The 23,036-nt window shown below is 34.6% G+C and overlaps 1 protein-coding gene across 1 annotated transcript; it reads right to left on the bottom strand.

Moving 5' to 3' along the window:
- Window positions 1-1,347: 1,347 nt before the first annotated feature.
- Window positions 1,348-4,233, bottom strand: LOC142619682 (small ribosomal subunit protein uS15). Its single transcript, XM_075792893.1, has 5 exons — window positions 4,085-4,233; window positions 3,907-3,979; window positions 3,639-3,777; window positions 2,411-2,597; window positions 1,348-1,679 (listed from the first exon to the last, which is right to left on the bottom strand). The coding sequence occupies exons 1-5, from the start codon at window positions 4,105-4,107 to the stop codon at window positions 1,646-1,648; spliced, it is 456 nt and encodes a 151-aa protein (XP_075649008.1). The 5' UTR covers window positions 4,108-4,233; the 3' UTR covers window positions 1,348-1,645.
- Window positions 4,234-23,036: the final 18,803 nt, after the last annotated feature.

The following is a 23,036-nucleotide window of genomic DNA, read 5'->3' as shown; positions in this document are numbered from 1 at the left end:
TTTAATTAAATAATTAATTTTCTTTAATATTTTATTATTTTACACCAACTAACTCTTAAATTACCGCTCTCTCTCTCTCTACCAGCTCATTTCTCACTTTTGCTCTCTCTCTCCAAATCCATCTCTCAGACTCTCCCTCTCCCTCTCCCTCTCCATCAACTACCTCTCGGATCACCACCTCAGATCAGCGTCCGCGAGTCCGATCGGCGAGCTCAGATCACCAACCGCGAGCTCCGATCGGCGATCCGAGAGCGATCGGAGCTCGCGGATCGGCGATCGGGGCTCTTGGATCGACGATCCGCGCTCCGCGATCGGGGCTCTCGGATCGGCGATCCGCGCTCCGCGATCGGGGCTCTCGGATCGGCGATCCGCGAGCTCCGATCGGCGATCCGCGAGCTCCGGTCGCCTGTCCACCAGCTCCGATCGCCGATCCGCCAGCTCCGATCCAGCGTCCGCCAGCTTCGATCCACGACAAGACCCACGAGCTCCGACCAGTCAAACACCGATCCATGTTTGTTTGTGTATGTCTGTGTTTTTTTTTTTTGAGCAAAGTTTATATCTGTATATTCTGTATTGTGAAAAAGATGAGAGGATGAGTCTGTTGCAAACGGATCAGAGAGAGAAAAAAAGGAGCGAAGGAAAATCATAAAATATTGTATAAACGAGCTACAGTAACCGTGTATATTTACACGGTACTGTAGCTCGGAGATGGGTTTACACTATTTTAGCCAGTTTTAGCTCTACTGATGTAGCTCAAAATGTGTAAAATTGAAAAAAATTTGTATTATACATGATTTTAGATACACTGATGTGGATGCTCTTAGAATGGCCCCTACGCCAATTCCTCACACCTGAATTACGCACAGAAATTGGGACAAATGTTTAACTAAGCCCAAAATTTAGAGCCTGGAGTGGTTCAAACTTCAAACCCCCCTCAACCAAATTTTAAACAATCTTATTACACATTTTCACACTTTTTCCCCCACACGTATTTTAAAAAACTACAAATAACATTACTCAAACTCTTCTACCAAACACCTCCTTAATATCCAAAGATATTGGGAGTGTTTGTTAAAGAACAGTTTTTTTTTTTTTTAATGTATAAACATTACACGTATTTTCACATTTTTTCCCCCACAGGTATTTCCTACAAAACATTACTAGAAATTTCTTACCAAATGGGTCCATAATATTCCAATGGCCCAATTTTTAACTTCAGCCATGGAAATATTCTACAAAAAATAGCCAAGTATGCCTTCACAGATGGCCTAACAAATAATTTTAAATTAAAATTTAAGCCTTCAGCTCCGTTTCACAGAGAAACTAACAAATAATTGTAAATTAAAATTGAAGCAAAATTAAGGATTTATATATCTCTAAAACCAGAAGGTTTAAAATTAAAAACTACTAGACCACAAAAGTTAAAAATGGAAGTACAAAAACACAACTAAATAAACAACGACAGCCAAATACAAAATCTTTGGTTCAACTTTCACTACTATTATAGAAGAAGCACAAACAAAATCTTCTGACAGTTATAAATTGTCTGGACAAATCTTTCTGGAATTTGAAGACCCATCTTGCCAACACAGAATACCCATACCTTCCAAGGACAACTAAAAATATGCTGAGCTACATACTTCATTTAAGCAACAAGGGTACTGGCGGTGGTTGACTCGCTGCATAAATAACAGGTTGGTTAGTGACGCAGTTCTTTAGGTCCACAAGAAAAAATCAGCAGGGAAGATGGAGTAAAATAAGAAAACACAACTGTGCACCAGATTCACATCCAACCAATATGCAATTTCAATCCACAGTAAGAATAGAATAAATAAAATCTGATGGCATGTAACACACTAAAATAACGGTATCTAATTTTTAATAATCTTTCGTTGGATAACTTGAACAAAGTCAACAGAGTTAAAATTCCACTAGCTATAAATATGCTTTAATCTTTCCCCAAAGGAAAACCAATAAATAAATCACCACCACCTAATGAACGACATCACAGCCATAGGCAGCATATTCATACATGATACAAATATAATTTCTCAAGACCACTCCTCTACCCAAACCAAGCCCTTCAACCCCACAAAATAATAAGGAAATAAATGCATTGGAACATGCAACAACAACACAAGATTTCAATTTCTTTTATGCACAAGCCTTCAATGATAACCTTTACAATAAGATTCATACAATTTGAAGCTCCCAAAGCACAGATCAGATCTCCAACATAAGCAGCCATAGAGAAAATTGAAAAAGAAAATTTTCAGTAATTTTAGCTTTCAATTAAATTAAAGATTCAAAGAGAAAAAACCCAAGATAATCAACTACTCACTTATAAATTAATCATTTAACTATACCCTGAGTATCTAGAGAACTGTTGACATATTACAAGAAGACTTACTATTTCCAGACTGGAGGAAGCTTCTTTGTTTTCTTGTAGTAGCGAGCAAGCCTGTGAATCCTGCTCTCAACAAGAATCAACCTGAACTTTGAATCCTTATCCTTCCTATTCCTCTCCAAATGCTTACGAATTGACACAGCCTTCTTGATGAGATGGTACAGGTCCTCTGGAATTTCTGGTGCAAGACCTAACCAAAATGAAAGAAAAAAACCACTTAAAAAACCACAAAAACCAAAACTCAACATTTCAAAATAGAGATGGTATCTTGTATAACAGTATATGCACCAACACTTTCACATGCATGAGGGATCCACACACGAGGGACCCACTTATATTGAGAAGATCACTACAAATACCAATTATTTGAAATAATTTTTTGCCTGAAACTTGAATCAAATGACAAATGCTACATACATTCTAATTCGCAAACCCAACAAGTGATTAAAAAAATACATTGATAGCTAGCTCATATTAGATTCCAACATCTGGAGTTCATCAAATAGTTTCTTTAAATTCCAAGATAACCAATTTTGAACTGAATAAGAATTAAAAAAAATTATATCCTCGTCTCAAGCGAGCTCAATTTCAATTCCAACATATGGGCTTCATCAATTAATTCCTTATAATCTCAGCATTTTCATATACAAACACCAACAGTTAATGAATAAAAAAAACCCACAACTCAAGTTAGCTCTAATGCGATCTCAACATTCTTTGGTTTCATCTAATAACCCCTTTTCTTCAACTACACAAATACAGAAAACACATAAAACTCTTCTTCACATCTAACAACTCTTCCACTCTTCACATATAGTTACAATTTTTTTTTAAATTCAGCTAATAAATAACAGCAATATCTATCAATAACCATGTTCTTATATAGATCAATGATAACTTCTCTTTGGTGTTCAACTACTCATTTGCTTAAATACTATTAATCGGAATTCTGTTTCTTTCATTCTACGGTACACATATTATCACAGTACCTAATGGTCTCACACTAAATTTTCTCTCCTAAACCAAACAAAATTTTCTCAGAAACCAAACAGCAGCTAATCGTAACTGTTGATCTTTTATTATAAAACATATAATTTCTCCTCATATTCACAATGACAACTACATTTTCTCACCTAAACCAAACGAAAATTTCTCAGAATCTAAACACAGCTCAAATGTTACACCAAAAATAGAAAAAAAAAGAAAGAAAAGAAAAGCAGAGAAAACGCACCGTGAGCCTTGAGAACACGGAGGATCTTGCTTCCGGTGACGCTCTTAACCTGAGCGATACCGTGAGAGTCACGAAGAATCACACCGATCTGTGATGGTGTCAAACCCTTCTTGGCGAACTTGCATATGTTCTCCTCCACCTATATATATATTTCCACCACAATTAAAACTCGATCAGAAATGACACACAAATACACAAATCACATATAGAGAGAGAGAGAGAGAGAGAGAGAGAGAGAGAGAGCGAGAATTAGGGTTTTGAAAAGTACATCTTGAGGAGAGATCTTGAGCCAACTCGGTGGAGTTCTCTTGTATGGCAATGCTGAGGCTGAAATACCCTTACTGAAAAAATCACAGAAACCACAAATCACATTCAAATCCAAACACACACACACACACACACACACACACACATATATATAGAGAGAGAGAGAGAGAAGGAGGTACCCGCGGCTGTGCATGCGACCCATGGTGGCGTGGCGGCGGCGGAGGAAGTGGAGCTCTGTTGTAAGGTTCTTCTGGTGAGGAAGTGGAGCTGCGGAAACCCTAGACTTATAGTTTGAAGGAAGATGAGGATTGCTAGGGTTTATATAGTGAGTTTAGATTATGGTTTTTGTCCTTAGCATTTTATATATTGACGGAGGTGTCCTTGGGCGAATGCATTTTGGGCTGGGCAAGGGTTCGGTTTGGGCCCATATGAATTTCGATTAATGTAGGCACACAAAGAGTATGAGAGTACTGACAATGAAACTAAACTAATAAACTAGAAAAAGTAAAAAATATTAATTTTACAATGTGTAATGCATGCATATATTGAGTTACTTGGCGCAAGCACGATGTGTAATGCATGCATAAATTGTACTATATTAAAAATAAAAATGAAATATATAATCAAAATAGTTAGAATAAATTATTAATCTTTGTTTTAACTTATTGGAAACTTTTTGTAATCAAATTTTAAATTTTTTGAAACTTTGATAATAGAGTTTTATACAAAGTATATGGATACTTTTGGTAATTGAATTTTAGTTAAAATTAAATTCAAAACTTCATGAAACTTAATAAGTAAAATTTATTTCAAGTAAACTATTGGCATAAAGTATATTTTGTGAATAAAAAAAAGAAAAAAACTGTGTGTAGACACTTGTCTCTTAGAGAAGATAGTCATTTGATGCGGCCATGACATCTTGGACCCAACTTTTATTATATTTGCTTCTCCAAAAAAAAAAAAAAAACTTTTATTATATTTGTTACGATATATTATGAGATTCATATTTTGTTCAGAATCCAAACACAGGCTTATGAAACGTTATTTAATATAATAGTTTTCTCCAAACCAAACAATCATTTTCTTTTCTTTTCTTATGTAATGGAAGGTTTTTTTTTAGAGGAAATTTGTACTTTGTTATCATATTTGTTATAATATAATGTGAAATGCATATTTTGTTGAGATTCCAAACTTAGGCGTACAAACACTATTAAGTAAACCTTTTCCTTTTATGCTTCATATAAAAGTTTTTTTTTCACCAAAAGGCCTTATAGTTGAATTGGCACCTTCCCATGCACAAAGTGCTTGGCGGTCTAGGGGGAAAGGGTTCAAGCTGCAGGGTTAGCAGCATGTTGTAATTATCTCTCTAAAAAAAAAAAGTTTTTTGAACCTAACAAAAAATTTGGTTTTTTTATAGAAGAATTGATTTTTTATTTATTTTATAGATCAATTGTTGGGGGTGGGGGATTTTAACTCTAAATGTCTCTATTTGAAATACCGAGTGATGCTTAACTAGTTGAAGTACAAAACTCTTGTATTTTTCGAGATTAACCTAATAATGAAAGTGTTTTTTAGAAGACTCTTGGTAATGAGTGTTAAGTTCAAAAGTATATGGTTAATCCTTAAGGTTTGTATGTTTTAACTAAAAATGTTAATTTATTTTTATTGCCAATTTATTTATAAATTTTTAAGATAAAATAATGCTTTTTGTAAGACTTAATTTTTAAAAACAAAATAAGTTTACGATAATAACACAACTAAAAACATTGTAGTTGAGATATTGTTCGAATCATACTGAGAGGTCCACTAGAGATCATAAGCTGTTAAAAAAGAACAAGATGTTTCTGTTGTAACTTCCAAGCTATTGGAAAATAAAGAAATAGTTAATATATTCAACATAATAATTTATTTACAAAATATCATCTCAATTCATTCTAGTTCACTCGATCTAGGATGTGATATAGTTTTGAAGGATGAGCTCGATATGGATAATTCCAATAAGATTTAATTTTTGAACAAAATTATATTTTTTGATTTATTTCGTGACTAAACAGGAAAGGGTACATGTTACACCATGATTTTTAATCAAAAGAGGAATTTCAAGAAATGGAGAATATATTCACTCTATCAATAATCAAGCCAAATCTATTGTATCATAAGGGATTTACCTTTTTTTATTTATTCCTGTGAATTGCTCTTTTTGGTAATTCAAGTAGGAAAAAGAAGAACAACAAATGATGAAAAAATAAATTGCTATGGTAATTTGAAAAAAAAAAAAAGAGAGGATGTGATATAGTTCCAAAGGGCGAACTAGTTATGGACAATTCCAATATGATTTATCTTTGAATAAAAATCAGTTTTCTGATTTATTTTGTGATCGGAAACAGGAATGAGACATTACACCACAATATTGAATCAAAAGAGAGATTTTAATAAATGATAGACATATTTATTCTATCAATAATTGAATTAGATCTGTCGTATCATAAGGGATTTTACATTTTCTATTGATTCCTGCAGATTGCATTTTTTGGTAATTTGAGCAAGAATAAAAAATAACAACAAATGATAGGGAAAGAAGAGAAAAAAAAAAAGAACAAATGAAAAAAGGGGAACCAAATTATTGGTAACTCGAATAAGAAGAAGAATGAATATATATAACAACAGATGACAGGGGAAAAAAAAAAGAGAGGGAGAGAGAAAAAAAAGAAAAAAAGAGAGGAACAAGTGATATTGTGCGAGTATCTACAGGACCTAAATTGTCAACAGGTTCTCCAAGCACGTTGAAAATTCATCCTAAAGTCGCTCTACTGACTGGAACGCTTAAAGGAGCTCCAGTGTCAATCACTTCCATTCCTCTCATTAGACCATTTGAAGCACACATAGCTACAACTCTAACTCAATTATTTCCTAATAATTGTTGTACTTCACAAGTCACATTAATTTGTTGATTGATAGTATCTCAACCCTTAACTACCAGAGCGTTGTAAATATTAGGCATTTTTTCGGGGGGTGGAGGGGGGGGGGGAAGTTACATCCAGTACCGGACTGATGATTTGAGCTATACGTCTCATTTTTTTTTTTCAAGTGCGGAAATCCCAGGATCAGAAGAAGTTGGATTTATTCTCATAATAAAATATAATATGTCGATTTTTTTTTTTTGTGAAAATTATTGAAATAAAAAAATGTTCGATAGGAAAGCAAGTTAATCGATTAATTCAATAATAATGGGGTTTCTCACTGCACTAGATTTTGTTGGTACCATCTAATCCAATTCAATTGTTTATTTATTCAATTTCAATGAGTTAATTTTCAAGTTCAAAATCTCAATCGGATCAATAAAAGTCTTGAGAACCAAATTATTGGTAATTAATTTTATTTATTCAATTTCAGTGAGTTAATTTTCACGTTCAAAATCTCAATCGGATCAATAAAAGTATTGAGAACCAAATTATTGGTAATTAATATATATATATATATATATATATATATATAACAGGAATATTGGTAATTAACATATATAACAAATGGGGTTAATTCAATAAAAAAAAATGTTTGATAGAAAAACAAGTTGATTGGTTAATTCAATAATAATTCCATAATAAATGGGATTTCTTAGTGCACTAGATTTCGTTGGTACCATCCAATCCAATTCAATTGTTTATTTATTCAATTTCAATGAGTTAATTTTCAAGTTCAAAATCTCAATGGGTCAATAAAAGTCTTGAGAACCAAATTATTGGTAATTAATATATATAACAAGAATATTTTTTGACAGAAATATATAACAAGAATATTGGTAATTAGTCGCTAACCCATGCTATGCACTGGAACTTACCTATTTGTGAGGTAGACTAAAATAATTTTACAAAATCTTAAATTGATTAAGAAACTACACCATTGCATGATTTGCTCTTGTATAATTTCAATTTGTGTTACAAATTGATGAAGAAGCCATTGCTTGAACGTGCAATGACTTACAAAAAATTTGTCAGACAATTTCAGATACTACAAAAAAATAACTCAAAAATTCAAATATTAAAACTTTTGAAAAACCAAAAAATATTAAAGAAAAATTATCAATGTTTGAGTTTGAGTTTAAGTTGGACTTGTTTGAGAGATAGAGTTTCACTCCTTGTTAAATTTAGATTAACCAAAAATAATTTTGTTTGAAAAAAAATTATGAGTTTGAGTTTAAGTTGGACTTGTCAGAGTAATAGAGTTTTACTCCTTATTAAGTTTGGATTAAACAAAAATAATTTAAAAAAAAAAAATGATGAGTTTGAGTTTAAGTTGGATTTGTTAGAAAGATATAGTTTCACTTATTGTTAAGTTTGGACTAAATAAAAATAATTTTATTTAAAAAAAATGATGAGTTTGAGTTTAAGTTAGGCTTGTTAGAGAAATAGAGTTTCACTTTTTATTAAGTTTGGACCAAATAAAAATAATTTTAGTCGCTAACCTGTGCTATGCACGGAAACCTACCTATTTATGAGGTAAACTAAAATAATTTTATAAAATCTTAAATTGATTAAGAAATTACACCACTGTATGATTTGTTCTTGTATGACTTCAATTTGTGTTACAATTTGATGAAAAACCCATTACTTCAACTTGCAATAGCTTACAAAAAATTTGTCTGTTTCAGATACTGCAAAAAAATAACTTAAAAATTCAAATATTAAAACTTCTGAAAGACCAAAAAATATTAAAGGATTAGATGATTCATTGCTTAGAAATTATTGAAACAAAACGTAATATATATGACTGAACAATAGAAAAATATAAGAGAAAAATGAGTTACATTTAAAAGATAATCCATGACTATAACTATTAAAAGAAATCAAAAGATTCAGAGCTTACAAATTATAGATAATCAAAAGATTCAGAGCTATAACCATAATTGCACCGCACTTTATTTTTGCAGTCACATGTGCAGTGCAGTGTGGTGCGGTGCAGATATGGTTTTGGCTAAACTTTAAACCGCACCGCACCGCACCGCACCTCACTTTTGCGGTCACATATGCGGTACGGTGTATAAGATGCGGTTTGAATAATTTGAAATTAGTATATTTATCAAATTTTGGGCTTTTTCTACCCAGCCCAAAACTAATTTTTCCCTTTGTTTTGGTCCAAGTTTTAAACTATTAAGTTAGTTTTTCTTTATTTTTGGTTGGTTTTCCTAATCAACACTTGCTAGGGTTATCAAACTAATTTTTTTTTGAAAACTAGGGTTATTAAATTATTAATAATATATTTAATATTAAAAATACTTAAATATATTAATATACAGAGAGGGTGCGGTGCAGTGCGGTTTGTGTGGTTTTCTTATTGTAAAACTGCAAACCGCACTGCACCATGCGGTATGGTGCACTATTACTTGTGGTGTGGTGTAGTTATGCCATTTTGCGGGCGGATTTGGTGTGGTTTGTGCGGTTTATGTGGTTTGGTGAACACTCCTAGGTCTAAACTTTAAACGAACCTTATCAACATGTGGCTCATGCTAAAAAAATGTGGAGATTAACATACTTATACCATATTCTCTCCACGTCACAATGATTCTAATTATCATCCGAACAATTTTATATAGCAATCATTAGGTGGAAGGCACCAGAGCTTATCTACTTGGATGAATGCTTATACATAGATCATATACATTGCGGACAATCAATTCTTGTCATGTAATGGGGCCTTGTTCTTTGTCATATTATGAGGGGAAGGGGGGAGACCAGACCATTGTTTAAAAACTAAAAATAGGATGCTTCAGTTGATGGAGGAGATCGGATATGTAGTTACGGATCGCAAGTACATTAAACAAACCAAATTGTTATCTTCTCTCTTTATAACTCGCATATTTAGAGATAAATTATATCAACGTTTGAGTTTGAGTTTTGAGTTTAAGTTGAATTTTTTAGAGAAATAGAGTTTCATTTATTGTTAAGTTTGGTTTAAAGAAAATAATTTTATTTAAAAAAATGATAATTATGAGTTTGAGTTTAAAATTGGACTTGTTAGAGAGATAGTGTTTCACTTTTTGTTAAATTTAGAATAAATAAAAATAATTTTATTTAAATATTATGAATTATGAGCGTTTTTAGAGTACTTGATTATGATTATGATTATATATATATATATATATATAACAAGAATTCGAACAAGGGGCGTAGAGCAACAGGCCCGGCCCGATGAACCATATATGTATAATAAGAAAAGCTGTTTGTGGGGAAAGGGAGTAGAGCTAAAGGCCCGGCCTGATGAACCAGCGGGGCTCGTGAGACTTGGTGTGCCAATAAAGGACACTCGTTGCTCTGACAAGCCAACAAGATCGACGCCTCCCACTCCGAAACAACTGGAAATGAGCGACCGTTTACAGAGGAATCTTTTCTTCTCTGTAACTCCGTCCAATTTACACACCTCACCATCGCACTCCAGATCGGGGTACGGAAGAAGCCCACGAAGAGCGAAACACCCCATGGTCTTTGGGCCAAAGTGGCAGCCACGAACTGAACTCCAGAGCCCAATCCCTCCGAAACAGCTTAATGCCCCCACTTGGGTTACAAGCCCGCGTCACAGAGCTCAGCAATGTTCTGTTCTGTGTGAGTGTATATGAATAACCAATCTGATTCCTACGCAACCGGTGTGGGACTAAATATTACAGCATTTTCAAGACTCACTCACACAACCTGGACAATGGAAAAACCACAAATCATCAAAGAATGAAGATAATTAGCAATTTTTTTTATTGAAATAATTAGCCAATATTAAGCTAATTAAGTCTATACTTTTGATTTAAAAATAGAGCTTGACTATATATCATTGAGATATACATAATCTGGGTGTGACCAATTACAAATAGAGAGTAAGAATAAAGGAAATCATAGTAAGCTAACCATTTTATGACCATGTATAGTATAAGTGATAACAAAACCTGCAGATATATGTGATACACATGCAATAAGGATAAGTTTATTGCAACCAGAATGGGAATTTCAAATATTTGATAGTCAAATTACCTCATAAATAAATATATAAATAATTGAAAGATAACATCAAACTGCAAACATCAGAATTACAGCTTCAACTTTGGCCAGGAAGCTTTATATAAATATTCTTCGATTGTTAAGTTTAGGCGTGAACCAAATTTGATGAAAACCTATATTAGCCATTCCAGAGGGTAGTAGTTTAATGCTTCCGTCTTTGAGTGACAAGACAACTTTACAATCATACCAGTTCTGCAAGAATAGACTATAGTATATAACTATAAATGACTCCCTTTTAGTCCCAGATAATTTCGCATTGCAAGACATAAAGAACAACCATAAGAAACTACTTACAATCAACCACTTCAGCAATAGTAAAATTGTCACTCACAATCAAGTCAACCTCTTCAGAAATAGTAAAATTTAGTGTGAAAAAAATGTTGTGCCATGGTATTATTGTTTTAATTTTCATTTTTCAACATGGCACACATAATTGCTCTTTGGTATTTGAATATACATAAAATAAGAGAAAAATGAGAACCAAATTAGTATTGCTCTTTTGGTATTACAAGTGGGGAAAGGAAAACAAAAATAAAAACTGTTTTAATTTCAACATGGCACGGAGAACCAAATTGGTGGTTTTTTGTTCAGCATCAATCTTGATAAGTCGAGATCAGTAATTCTCAATCAATTGGGCTGGTATCAAGAATGTAGAAACTCCAATTCTTCTTGAGCTTTAAACTTGATCTTGTCTTGGACTTGAAATAGACTTCAAAGTTCAAACACTCAAAACATATGAAAGACACTTATAACATGATTACATTTGTTCACAATTTGCCAACCAAGTATACCATAAAGTATAAACTCAATAAAATTTATCAAGTATAGGTTGGATGATTTTCATAGAATATCGACTTTGGGCAAACTCTAACAATAGTGAAATTTATTTTGCTGGAATTTCAGATGAGGTTATTAGGAAAATTCTTACTGTTATGAAGTTGAAATAAGGATCATTTCCTATCTAGTTCCTCTGACTCTGAGTGCCTTCTGTCAATGCTGCTTTAAGCGTTTCTGCTAAGTTTTAAACTTTTGGACAACTAGGCTTTTTTGTCATCTGTTAGAAGTGTTCACTTGATTAAGTTAGTATAGTTTGAATTCAAGTTTATTAGACTAGCATGTTCATATTACCTTCTAAAATCATCAAACAAATTGGAAGTCTCTTCTGAAAGAGGGAATTTTTTTTTCAAAGTCTAGTAGAATAGATTTTGCATTGGGAGAATAGGTAGGCCATGTTTGCAAATTTATGATTCTCTTGGTCAATTCTGCGTATGTTAGCAAATAACTATCATTAGTGATGCAGTTTTGGTTACACCCAATTCTCATATCAAAATCACTATGGGCATGTATGTCAGAAAATTAGTTGTCTGTGATGCTCTCTTGGTATTGATTATATAAAATTTAATTTCCATTATATACATATATTAAAAATAAAATAAAAAATTATTTACTTGGCTTTCAAGATATTATTCTAAAATTATAAACCAGTAAATGAATAGAAGATACTGAAAAATATTCCAAAGAATGCTCCTTCTTGAGGCTGAATTCAATACTCTCTCTCTCTCTTTTTTTCCCCCGCTCCCCCTAACGAAAGTACACTTAACTTAAAGGAACAAATATTAAACGAAAAAAAAAGTAGTTGTTATTTCAATTTCAAGGATTCTTTTTTGCTTAAAACAAGAGAAATGAACAAAGACTACAAAGTTATACCATATTAATTACATGATATAGTTCCAAAGGGTGAACTAGATATGGACAATTTCAATAAGATTTCTCTTTGAACAAATCATTTTTCTGATTTATTTTGTGATCGGAAACAAGAATGAGACATTACACCACAATATTGAATCAAAAGAGATATTTTAATAAATGATAGACATATGAACAAATCTAGTTTTTTTAAGTATACACACTTGATGAAAGAAGGTTTTGATGTGTTGAATTTGTAAAATAGCAATTTGGGAGGTTTTACATCTCCCAATGCTGACACTCTTACTGGTCTGTATTTTGTTGCAAATTGTGTTGTCCCCTCTGGATTCAAAGAAATTCTCAAGTTTATGGCGGTGAAAATTTAGGCACGTAATTAAGATACCACTGAAACTAGCACAAAAATGGATTGAAGGGAAGAGAAGAGAAGGAAAAGCAAAAGTTGGCAGTGGGGGATGGGAAGCGAGCCTACAGTGCGGACCAGCAGGGCTTGTGACACACTCTTGTGCTAAAGATCTTCTCGTTGCTCTGATAAGCCAACAAGTTCGCCTACAACACAACGCTGAACGTTGAAGACAGGTCACAAAGAGCGTATCTCTCTGAGCCCAGATCTTTTTATAAGCGCACAACTATATCTGCGCCACCTATGGTGCGCGTGAAGTCCACAATTGGACGACACTGTCAACAAACCAAGCTTGAAACCGGGTTGAGGCTTTAAGCCCAAATTTCCCCTTCCTAAAACCAACTTAATGCCCCCACTTGGGTCACAAGCCCACGTCACAGAGCCCGGCGCGGGTTTCTTTTACGTGAGAGGATATAAATAACTCTTATCGTTGTTATGCAAGCAGTGTGGGACTAGATATTGTTGGGCAAAGTTAGACTACAAACATTATTCAAGGCTTATTAAAACTCAACGTTCTTGACAATGGAAACCGTGATCATCATTAAAGAGTGAAGAAAAATCACCAAATATAAAACTAAGTCTTCACTTTTGTCATTTAAAATAGAGCACAACTATATATCATTAAAATATAGTCATGGGTGCTCCCAAATTAACCATACAAAAGTAAGAAAAAAAAAGTGTTTAGTAAGCTAACCATTCTGCATGAAAGTAAGATAAAAACCTGCAAATGTATAGTTATACACACACGAAATAGGAAATTCAGAGGGTGAAAAACTCTTTTTAAATATATGGATATTATTAGTTTATATTGTATTATCAATGTAAGATTTATGTTACGGACTAAAAAAATGTGTGCAAAATTGTACACTTTTATGCCAATGTGTACTAATGTACTATACACGATACGCGGCAATGGAAGTTGTCTATCTTGTGGGCTTAGTAGCAATAGTGCCGGGTCTACACTATAAGTAATTAATGTGATCACCTAAGGCCCTAAGTAGAAAAAATGCCTCAAATTTCAATATTTTTACAACAAATCTTAAGTCACAAATTGTTATAAGCTATTATTGATAGCAAAAAAAATTATTTCAATGGTGGGTTCAAATTAGAACCAGTAACAACTTAACTCCTAAGTTTTGTTGTGAAAAATATTGTAAATGTAGCACTTCTAAAAAAAAAAAAAAAGAGCGATACACAAAAAAAATCCACAAAATCTTTCACAATAGTTGAGTTGGCAAATTTGACTAGTTCTCAAATTGGTTCACGACTAACATCACTCTTTTACTTACCACTATCAATCTATCATGTCAACAAGTGTGAAAAGTTTTATAAATTTTTTTGTCTATAGACTTTCTAAAAAAAATTTCTACTCAATTCATATTAATTACTAATAATTTTGTATCTAAAATAAGATAATAGAATTTAAGTAATATTTAATTTTTTTTAAATTATATTTAAATAAATAAAATGCCTCAATTTCAGTTTTTGCCTTAGTGCTTCAAATGCATCAAGCGCCCTGAATAGCAAGGGATCTTGTTACAAACACCAAAGCTTCGTGAGAGCTCTGTTGGTCCATACCGTACGCTAGTATATCCCCATTCCCACTACTAACTTTTTTAATTTACCAGAAGAGCAAGTATATGTATAAGTTATAACCAAAAAAAGAAAAGAAAAACCCAAATACCTAAAGCTCTCATACAAACTAATGGTCAACATTCAGATTGAAAGATGTGATTTCAGGTAGTTTAATGTGTGGTGAATTATATAAATGAAATAGTGATAATATTTTGATTCATGATTGAAAAATTTTGAAGTCTTTCTATTCCAATTATTGTGTCTCAGATAATTTGGTCTTTTCTGTACTTGGTGTACTGTAGTTTTGCTGTTTTTGGTGTTTGCTTCAGATTGCTAATAGGCTAATAGCTAGCTCTGCTATCTGTTGGATTCAAGGGCTCTCAAATGTGTAACTTCCTTTGTGTTTGCAATTTGAGGAGACTGTACTGTAATTCATGGTAAACATTTAGATTGAAAGATATGATTTTAGGTAGTTTGTGTTTGAATTATATAATTGAAACAGTGATAACTATAACTAAATGCATATTAAGTATTTTGCTTCATGAATAAAATCTTTGAAGTCTTTCTATTCCAACCATTGTGTTTAAGATAATTTAGTCTTTTATGTAGGGTGCTAATAATTCTAATCTCTATTGGACTCAGAAGGCAGTGGGCTCTCAAATATGGTGTTAGACAAGCTTTGGGGACGGCTCCAACAAGAGCAAGATCTCTTGGAATTTGGCAATGGTTTTAGAAGACATTCAGTAAAGATGTAACTACTGAAGTTCTGTCCCATGTATATTGGTAATTAGGCTTAACCTCCAAATTCCCTTATAATCTCTCTTTTCCATGCTTCCGCTTTTAAAATAATTTTCTCTTTCATTTTAATTTCAATAATGCTATAAACAAATTATTTTTCACAATAACTTACCCAATCGTTGAAGTGGTTGATTGTGAGCGACAAACACAATTGATACTCATGGACCTTATATCTCATGGTCGATCAATTTAGCCATTACAAAATTTGTTTTTAAAAAAAAAGTTCTATATATTCCAACCAAATTGGTATTGCTCTTGGTATTAGAACTATTTTTCACAATAACTTACACAGTCGTTGAAGTGGTTGATTGTGAGCGATAAACACAACTGATACTCATGGATCTTACATCTCATGGTCGATCAATTTAGCCATTGCAAAATTTGTTTTTTTAAAAAAAGTTCAATATATTCCAACCAAATTGGTATTGCTCTTGGTATTAGAACTAGGGGAAAGAAAATAACAATAACAAAATTTTGTTTAATTTCAACATTGCACAAGCATAATTGATCTTTGTTATTTGAAAATAAAAATAAAAAAACAAAGCAAAAGAGCTGGGTAGTGGGGATGAGAAGCGAGGACCAATACGGGGCTCGGTGACTCGTAGAGAGTAGAAGAACCTAACGATGATGCAGCCCGCTGCTCTGGTAAGCCAGCGACCGTTCCACCTAACACAGAAACAAGGATAAAACCAACTCTCTGAGCAGACCGAACTAAGCAAATAGTCGTTCACCCACTCTTTAAATCAACGAGCCCACGACAACTCACAATGGTTCCTAAACATTAATCCCTCCAAATACAACCAACTTAACGCCCCCACATTGGGTTCCAAGCCCACGTAACAGAGCTCGGCATTTGTCTAACTTACTTGAGATCTTGTCAACAACCCATCTGCTTTGTGCTTAACCGGTGTGGGACAAAATTCTGTCCTACAAATTAGTTTCTAGGCTTACAAAATAGAGAACGACTGTCTATATATTATAGAGATATAATCAAGGGTTTAAACTAAAGACCAATTAACCATACACAAATTAACCAAAAACGAAAATCATTATAAGCTAAAAATTCTACTTATAATATATACACACATGTGCATGCAATTAATAGGGGTGTTTTATTAAATAACTGAAAGTTTACATTAAGTGTGCGTGTGGGTTAGGATGAAAAATTAAAATTATTTCACTATTCAGCTTATTTTAGTTACTATTCATGGGCCCCACTATATTTTTTGGCACTATTTATAGGCTTACTGTACTATTTTAACTAACTTTTACCTTTGTCTACAGTACTTTTAACAATAATTTTTTAGATTAAGTAAAATAAGCGGTATCTAAACATACCCTAAAAATATCAGGATTCTAGCATCAGCTTCAGTTAGAGAACTTAACTTGCATTATCCAAGTAAAGTGTAGGTGTTTGCCAAATTGGATCAAAGTCTAGATTAGCTATTCAAGACTCCAGAGGGCAATGGATTAATGCTTTCATCTTTGAGTGAAAAGACGAGGTAAGGAACAATCACAACCCAAAAATAACACTTGATCATCCAAACTTTTCACGACTCAAATGTGTGTTTTTTTGATGCACTTAGGAAGGAGACCAAGAATTTTGAGTAGTTACTATCCAATGTAATAGAAGTTTTTTTTTTTTTTTGGGGGGGGGGGGGGGGGGGGGTGTGTCAAAATACTTCAAGAGTTGTAGTTTTTGTTGGGCAAAGAGATGCAAAATGGGGTTAGCCCGTAGCCCATACTATGTGTAAAGCTGCCATCCACGCTTTGGCCCCTTTCTATTGTAACACAATTAACCTCTTAACTCCTGTTTTGGAAAGTTTGGAGGCATGATGCTATTTTGAGTAGCGCTACTTGAATTTTCTCACCTTAATTATCATAGATCATGGCACACACACAATTAGTAGCTCTTTAGTATTTGAACTTAACTAAAATAGGAGAAAGGATAACCAAATTGGTATTGCTCTTTTGGCATTCGAAAAAACCTAAGTTTCCTCAAATCTAACTTATTGCATTTTGCACAATACACATATTGTCTTTGACAAAAGCATTTATGGATGACAAAATGTTATTAAGTATCCAAGTTTATTTTATAGTGGCATTAATCAACTTCAACAAAATAACTAGTTATGAGTTTAGATTGATTTTCAAGTTAATTACCAAAGAGTAGCAGACACCATATGAAAAACAATAAACAACCAAACAAAGAACACAACATTTGGTGACATAGAGAAAACCAATAGAAAAAACTATTCCAAAGGGAAAACCACTGTGAGGATTTATCCACCAACGTACCCCAAGGAAACAAAATCTACTGGGTGAATTCCAAGTTTATACAATAAACTTAATGTTATATCTATTGCTACCTCATGGACTATTTATGGATGTGACCACACTCAGCTCTAAACCCATTGACTCTTCAAGCATAGATATTTTCACACGAACTCCCTTTGTGATTTATATAACCTCTTGAAATTTTGATTTTTGTAACAAAACTTGGGATGACTTTATGAACTAATGAAAGATGTTATAAAAGAGGGAAAATCCTAGAACTTGTAGGATGTGTGTTGAGGTCTAAAATATCACAAACATTGTATCAAGGCCCAAAACATTACAAAATTAAAATTAAAAAAACAAAAAAAACCATTCGGGCCTTCAAAGAAGGGACAAGGCCCAAATGGGCCAATTAAGGGCCACTTTTTTTTTTTTTGATAAGCTGCAATTTAAAATAAAACTAAGAGGGGAAAATACAAGGGTGCGCATTTTCCTTACAAGCATCTACCAGACAAGGGGGAAGGTTGCCCAAATTAAAGAAACAAGACTCCTTAGAATTCATAGCAAACTTTGCTGTAGCATGGGCAGTAGAGTTGCAGCTTCTACTAACCCAAAAGAAATTACAAGATAAAAAAGATAGTGCTAAATCACGAATATCGTCGACTATATGGGCGATAGACCAAGCTGGGCAATCACTATTGGAGAGAATGGCCTCGAAACAAACTTTGGAGTCACCTTCAAATTAGACGTGGTTCCATTGCTCCCGTCTTGCAAGCTGTACTAGCCAAAGAAGAGCTAAGGCTTCAGCTTGGAGAGGAGAATGTTTGGGGGCAAATCTAGCCCAGACCTTAATGACAGCACCATTATAGTCCCTGGCAATAACAACATGTGCAGAGCTGGAATCTGAAATAGCTGCATCAGTATTGAGTTTAACAAAGCCCAAAGGAGGGGGAGTCCACTTGGGAGAAGGCAGCTTAGTTATGGAAGGTTCAGTATGTGAGAAAATCAGAGCGCATTCACGAAACTTGTTGTGGATGTTCTTTATGGATGAGTGAAGATCAATGGAGCCAGGAAGATGGAGCTCTAAGTTTCGGGTTCGCCAGATTTCTTAAAGTGTTATAGCCATATTAAGGGAGACTAGACATTGGTCTTAAGCTTGGCACATTGCAGGAGGAGGGTTGAGGATCAGCTTGATAATGTCAACGTGGGAGTTTAAAGGAACCTCATTGGACTTAAAACCCCAGCACAATAGGCATGTAGGGTATCAAGAGTGATCAGGACCCTACACTTCCGTTCCTCGAATGGATTTTCCAGAACCCGGCGTATAAAAACCTCCTGCTCGTTAGTTATACGCGGACGAACACTGGCTGAAAAAGAAAACGACGGCGTTAAATACTTAGCAAATAAACAGAGAAAGAAATAAAAGGAAAACTGACGACACTAAACCTGAATTTTTGACAATACCCCAAGTATTGTCGAAGCCATGAGGCATTGTAACCCACTCTTCTGGACGGCATACCCAATCCGTCCCTTGGACGAAAAAGTACCTGCCCTTCCATTTTCTATTGGAGTCAGGCATGTCCGACACTAGCCTAAGCGCTTTCTTCCTAGCTGCAAAGTGATATATCCCTTGAGACAAGACAATGTGCTAGGGCCTATAACACCAAAAGAACTCGTCCAATGTAAATTAACGATCCCACCACTTAGACGACCCCAGAGGATATCAGCTCCAATGAATATCCTCCAAGCATTGGGAGTGATTTGGCTGACGGATAGTCCTAAAAAATTGGCCAACTGACCGTGTAATGCTGTTAGTGGCAACCTCAGTCCAGCTGCGAAGTTGGCGTCATACATACCAATGTCAACGGTCCTCCCTGAATAACACTTTTCAAACTTTTCAGGGAGACAGATTGGGGTATGGTTAGGAATCTGGTAACGGTCCTGTAAATTCTTAAAGATGTTTGTCATCATCGTTGGCTTGAAGTCATTGATGGTCCAAATCTTGGGGAGAATAAAGGGACGAGTGTATCCATCACCGGGGCTTCCAGAGCTTCTTGCCTCTGGAGCTCCCTCGTCACCTTCACCCTCGCCCCCGTCATCTTCTCCCACGTCCTTTTCAACCTCTCCTCCCTCATCACCATCGTCATTGTCCTCTACTTCCTCACCTTCCTCTCCAACATGACTCTCCACTTCATCGTTAGGAGAATGGGCAGACAACTCCCTCTCTGACGACCAGGAAAGGCCCTCTTTGTTCACTCATCGCTTCTTTACCACCTGACATCTATTCACCTACAAGCGACGGAGTAAACTAAGAACCTACTTTGACGGGTCTCTAGCATAAGTGACGACTAAACTACGAAAGCCAGAGCAAAAAGAAAATGGAAAGGAAAAGTGGACTTACAGGTAGAAGTGACGATTTTGGAGCTAACAAGATCCATAAATTGGCAAAACAAGCAGGATGACGTGATCCGCAAAGTGACGACAGCAAGGCAACGGGTGACAACTTTCTTTCTCCTAAAGTTTGCAAGGATGAAATAAGGAGAAATGTGGGGAAGAAGTGAGGTATTCATAGGACGAAAATACACGGGAAACAAAACGACGTTTTGTTCAGAAGCGGAGCCAACCAGCCTATGCTACGTGTCCTAAGCATTAAATGATGGCTGCTCGAGGAACTATTAATGAACGCGCCATTTTTCGAACAAATGAAGAGGTGCAAATCAAACTCCATACCCCGTCAGCTAAAGTTGACGAAGCCATGGAGTAAGGGGCAGATGATAATGGTAATTTTGAAAAGATGTCAAACTCGTCAGCTATGTTATACTTTTAACAAAGCGGACGACGTCTACATACCCAAAGTCGACGACTTTGACCTTGACTCGTCGACTCTTCTTCCAAGCAGACAGCATTTTGAACCTAACGACTTGAATGTCCGTATAGGATGGGGATCTGACAGGAATAAGTTGACGGGAACAAAGAAGCTTTTGACGGACCTAACATGACTTTGCTTGGACTCCATGAATTGGTATAAATGGAAACATCTTGTGCTCCACGAATAAATCTCAACATGGAAAGAGTCCCATGAGATACGCACATTAATAAGAATCTCCTCTACAAGGAAAGATCTTTTCTGCCAAGGAATGAATGTCAACTAAACGCTACTATAAAAACCCCAAAGCCCTCACAAACTAAGGTACACATAATTCACCCCAGCTCAGACACTCTAGAATTGTGAGAAATTCTCTAACTTGACCGTCGGAGGGTATTTAGCCGGTACCACACCGGTACTCTTCGTAGGGTCTTCTTCTTCTTCTCTTTGTGTTGTGCATGTCTTGCTTAGAGCATGAGGACCGTGTAGCTTACTAGCAATTATCAGCATCATCAATGTTGTATGCGTATGAGGAACGGGGAGACTATTGATCAATTACTGCTACATTGCCCCTTAGCTCAAGAGTTGTGGACTAGGAAGCATAGAAACTTCATTTGCGGTGCCATACTTGTGTTGTACCCGCCATATCATGTTATAATTTTTAAGGAATTGCTCATATCCTTGAATAGTTACCATATCTGTGTCCATGATTCCTAGATTGTTGAATAAGGTGTGTTCACTGTTTGGGGTTCATTGGGTCATGCCACCTGGTGTTATGGAACTTTCAACTAGTTGGTCAGGCAAGTTCAATAGACACAAAACTAAGGTGCTTTGGAGTATGGTCCCTCATTTTCTCATGTGGGTTATCTAGAGGGAAATGAATGCACGTACCTTTGAAGGTAATAAAAGATTGATTCATGAGTTGAAGCTTTCCTTCTTTGAGACTTTTTTTGAATGAGCAGATGCTTCGAGTGTTCTTACTTTTATTTCTATGCCTGATTTGCTTGATTTTTGTACTTCCATTTTCTATTGTCTCTATAACACACTGCCTATGTGCCTTGTTTTCATTGTATTGTTTTTGATAGGTATGTCTTGTTTTCATTGTAATTTCTAATTTCAATTTTCAATGACATTTTTTACTTATCAAAAAAACCCAAAAAATAAAGGAAAAAGTGTATAGTCTATACGAGGTAGGTAGACCACTCACAAATTAACATCAATGATAGTTCTAGATCTAGTCCAAGAAAAACAACTAAAAGGGGATCTATTGAAAGCACTGAATTTTTGATATGATAAAGTAGTTCCTGTTTGGAATTCAATCCTAATTGCATAAATGGAGCACACAAAGGAGCCAAAGCAAGTGGATGTCCATCACAAACTAGATAAAAACAAAATACAAGAGAAGCCTAGTAAAGAAAATTATCAAACCTAAATGGTCCATTCAAAACGAGAATTTATAGGTTGACTTTCATGCAAACCTAATGTTCTTTAGCTCAATGTTGGGCTTATTATTACTTGGCAAGTTTACTCCCATGGTAAAAGAATTAATGCACATGATGAATGTGATTTTTCTACCTCGCCATCCATGTACCCTTACAAAGGAATAAGGTGCCATTTAAGCTCCTGCCAGACGTTTTTGAAATACAAATTTCCCCTTCGCATTAATTTTGAAAAATATAAACATTTTTCTTGATAGGTAACAAATATAAACATATTTTTCTTTTCATTTATTTTTGCTTTCAGTATATCCATCGCCACAAAGATTAATAAAAGACTTCAACATTCTCGGATAAGAGGTTAAACCAACTCTTCCTTTCTACAATCACATAAAAATGGAACAAGCCCCCAATGACCTTTAAGTCAAATGGCATTTTCTAGTGTTTCTAACAGAGATAATCCAGGGTACAAATCCCCCTTCCCCACTTACAATGTGTCAATATTTGTGTGTGTGTCATTTATCTCCAGTTCTTAAAGACTACTCCCTACCTTACAATTTTCTCTTTCATTTACTTGTTTTTTATAAAATCTTTTACATGCAACCAAGATAGAGTGTGAATATGATTGTATCTAATCCATAACTATAAATAATACTATAATGAAGTTAATTCTCCGATATAGACTGCATTGATGTAAGAGTGTCAAGGGCTCTGTGTTGCTTACTTGCTTTACTTATGGAGGGTTTCAAATTTTTTAGGGTGTGCGCGGTTCGGTCGGTGTGGTTTTTTCCCAAATTTATCACCGAATCGATAAGCATCGGTTTTTTCCTAATTGAACCGATGCACACCGCCTAGGGTCGATTTTTTGACCTATAGAAGTGTGATTTTTTGCAGTTGGTTTAGACAGTTTGATTGGTTTAAAATATTTTTTAAAAAAAACTTTTTTTTTAATAATAAAAAAATTAGGCTTTCAAGCCCAATATTATATCAATATATCAACCTGTTCAAGATTTCAACTAAATACAAATTGTT

The sequence above is a fragment of the Castanea sativa genome, chromosome 12 (assembly GCF_040712315.1).
Source record: "Castanea sativa cultivar Marrone di Chiusa Pesio chromosome 12, ASM4071231v1".
Lineage (NCBI taxonomy): Eukaryota > Viridiplantae > Streptophyta > Magnoliopsida > Fagales > Fagaceae > Castanea > Castanea sativa.
This window is presented reverse-complemented; position numbering and strand designations above follow the sequence as displayed.

Bases quoted from the DNA above. Each gene is read 5' to 3' on its own strand.
- LOC142619682 (XM_075792893.1), bottom strand. From the start codon at position 4,107: ATGGGTCGCATGCACAGCCGCGG. The intron at 3,778-3,906 runs GTACTTTTCAAA...ATATATATATAG, and splicing joins TCAAGATCTCTCCTCAAGAT to GTGGAGGAGAACATATGCAA. The intron at 1,680-2,410 runs GTAAGTCTTCTT...TTATTTATGCAG, and splicing joins CTTCCTCCAGTCTGGAAATA to CGAGTCAACCACCGCCAGTA.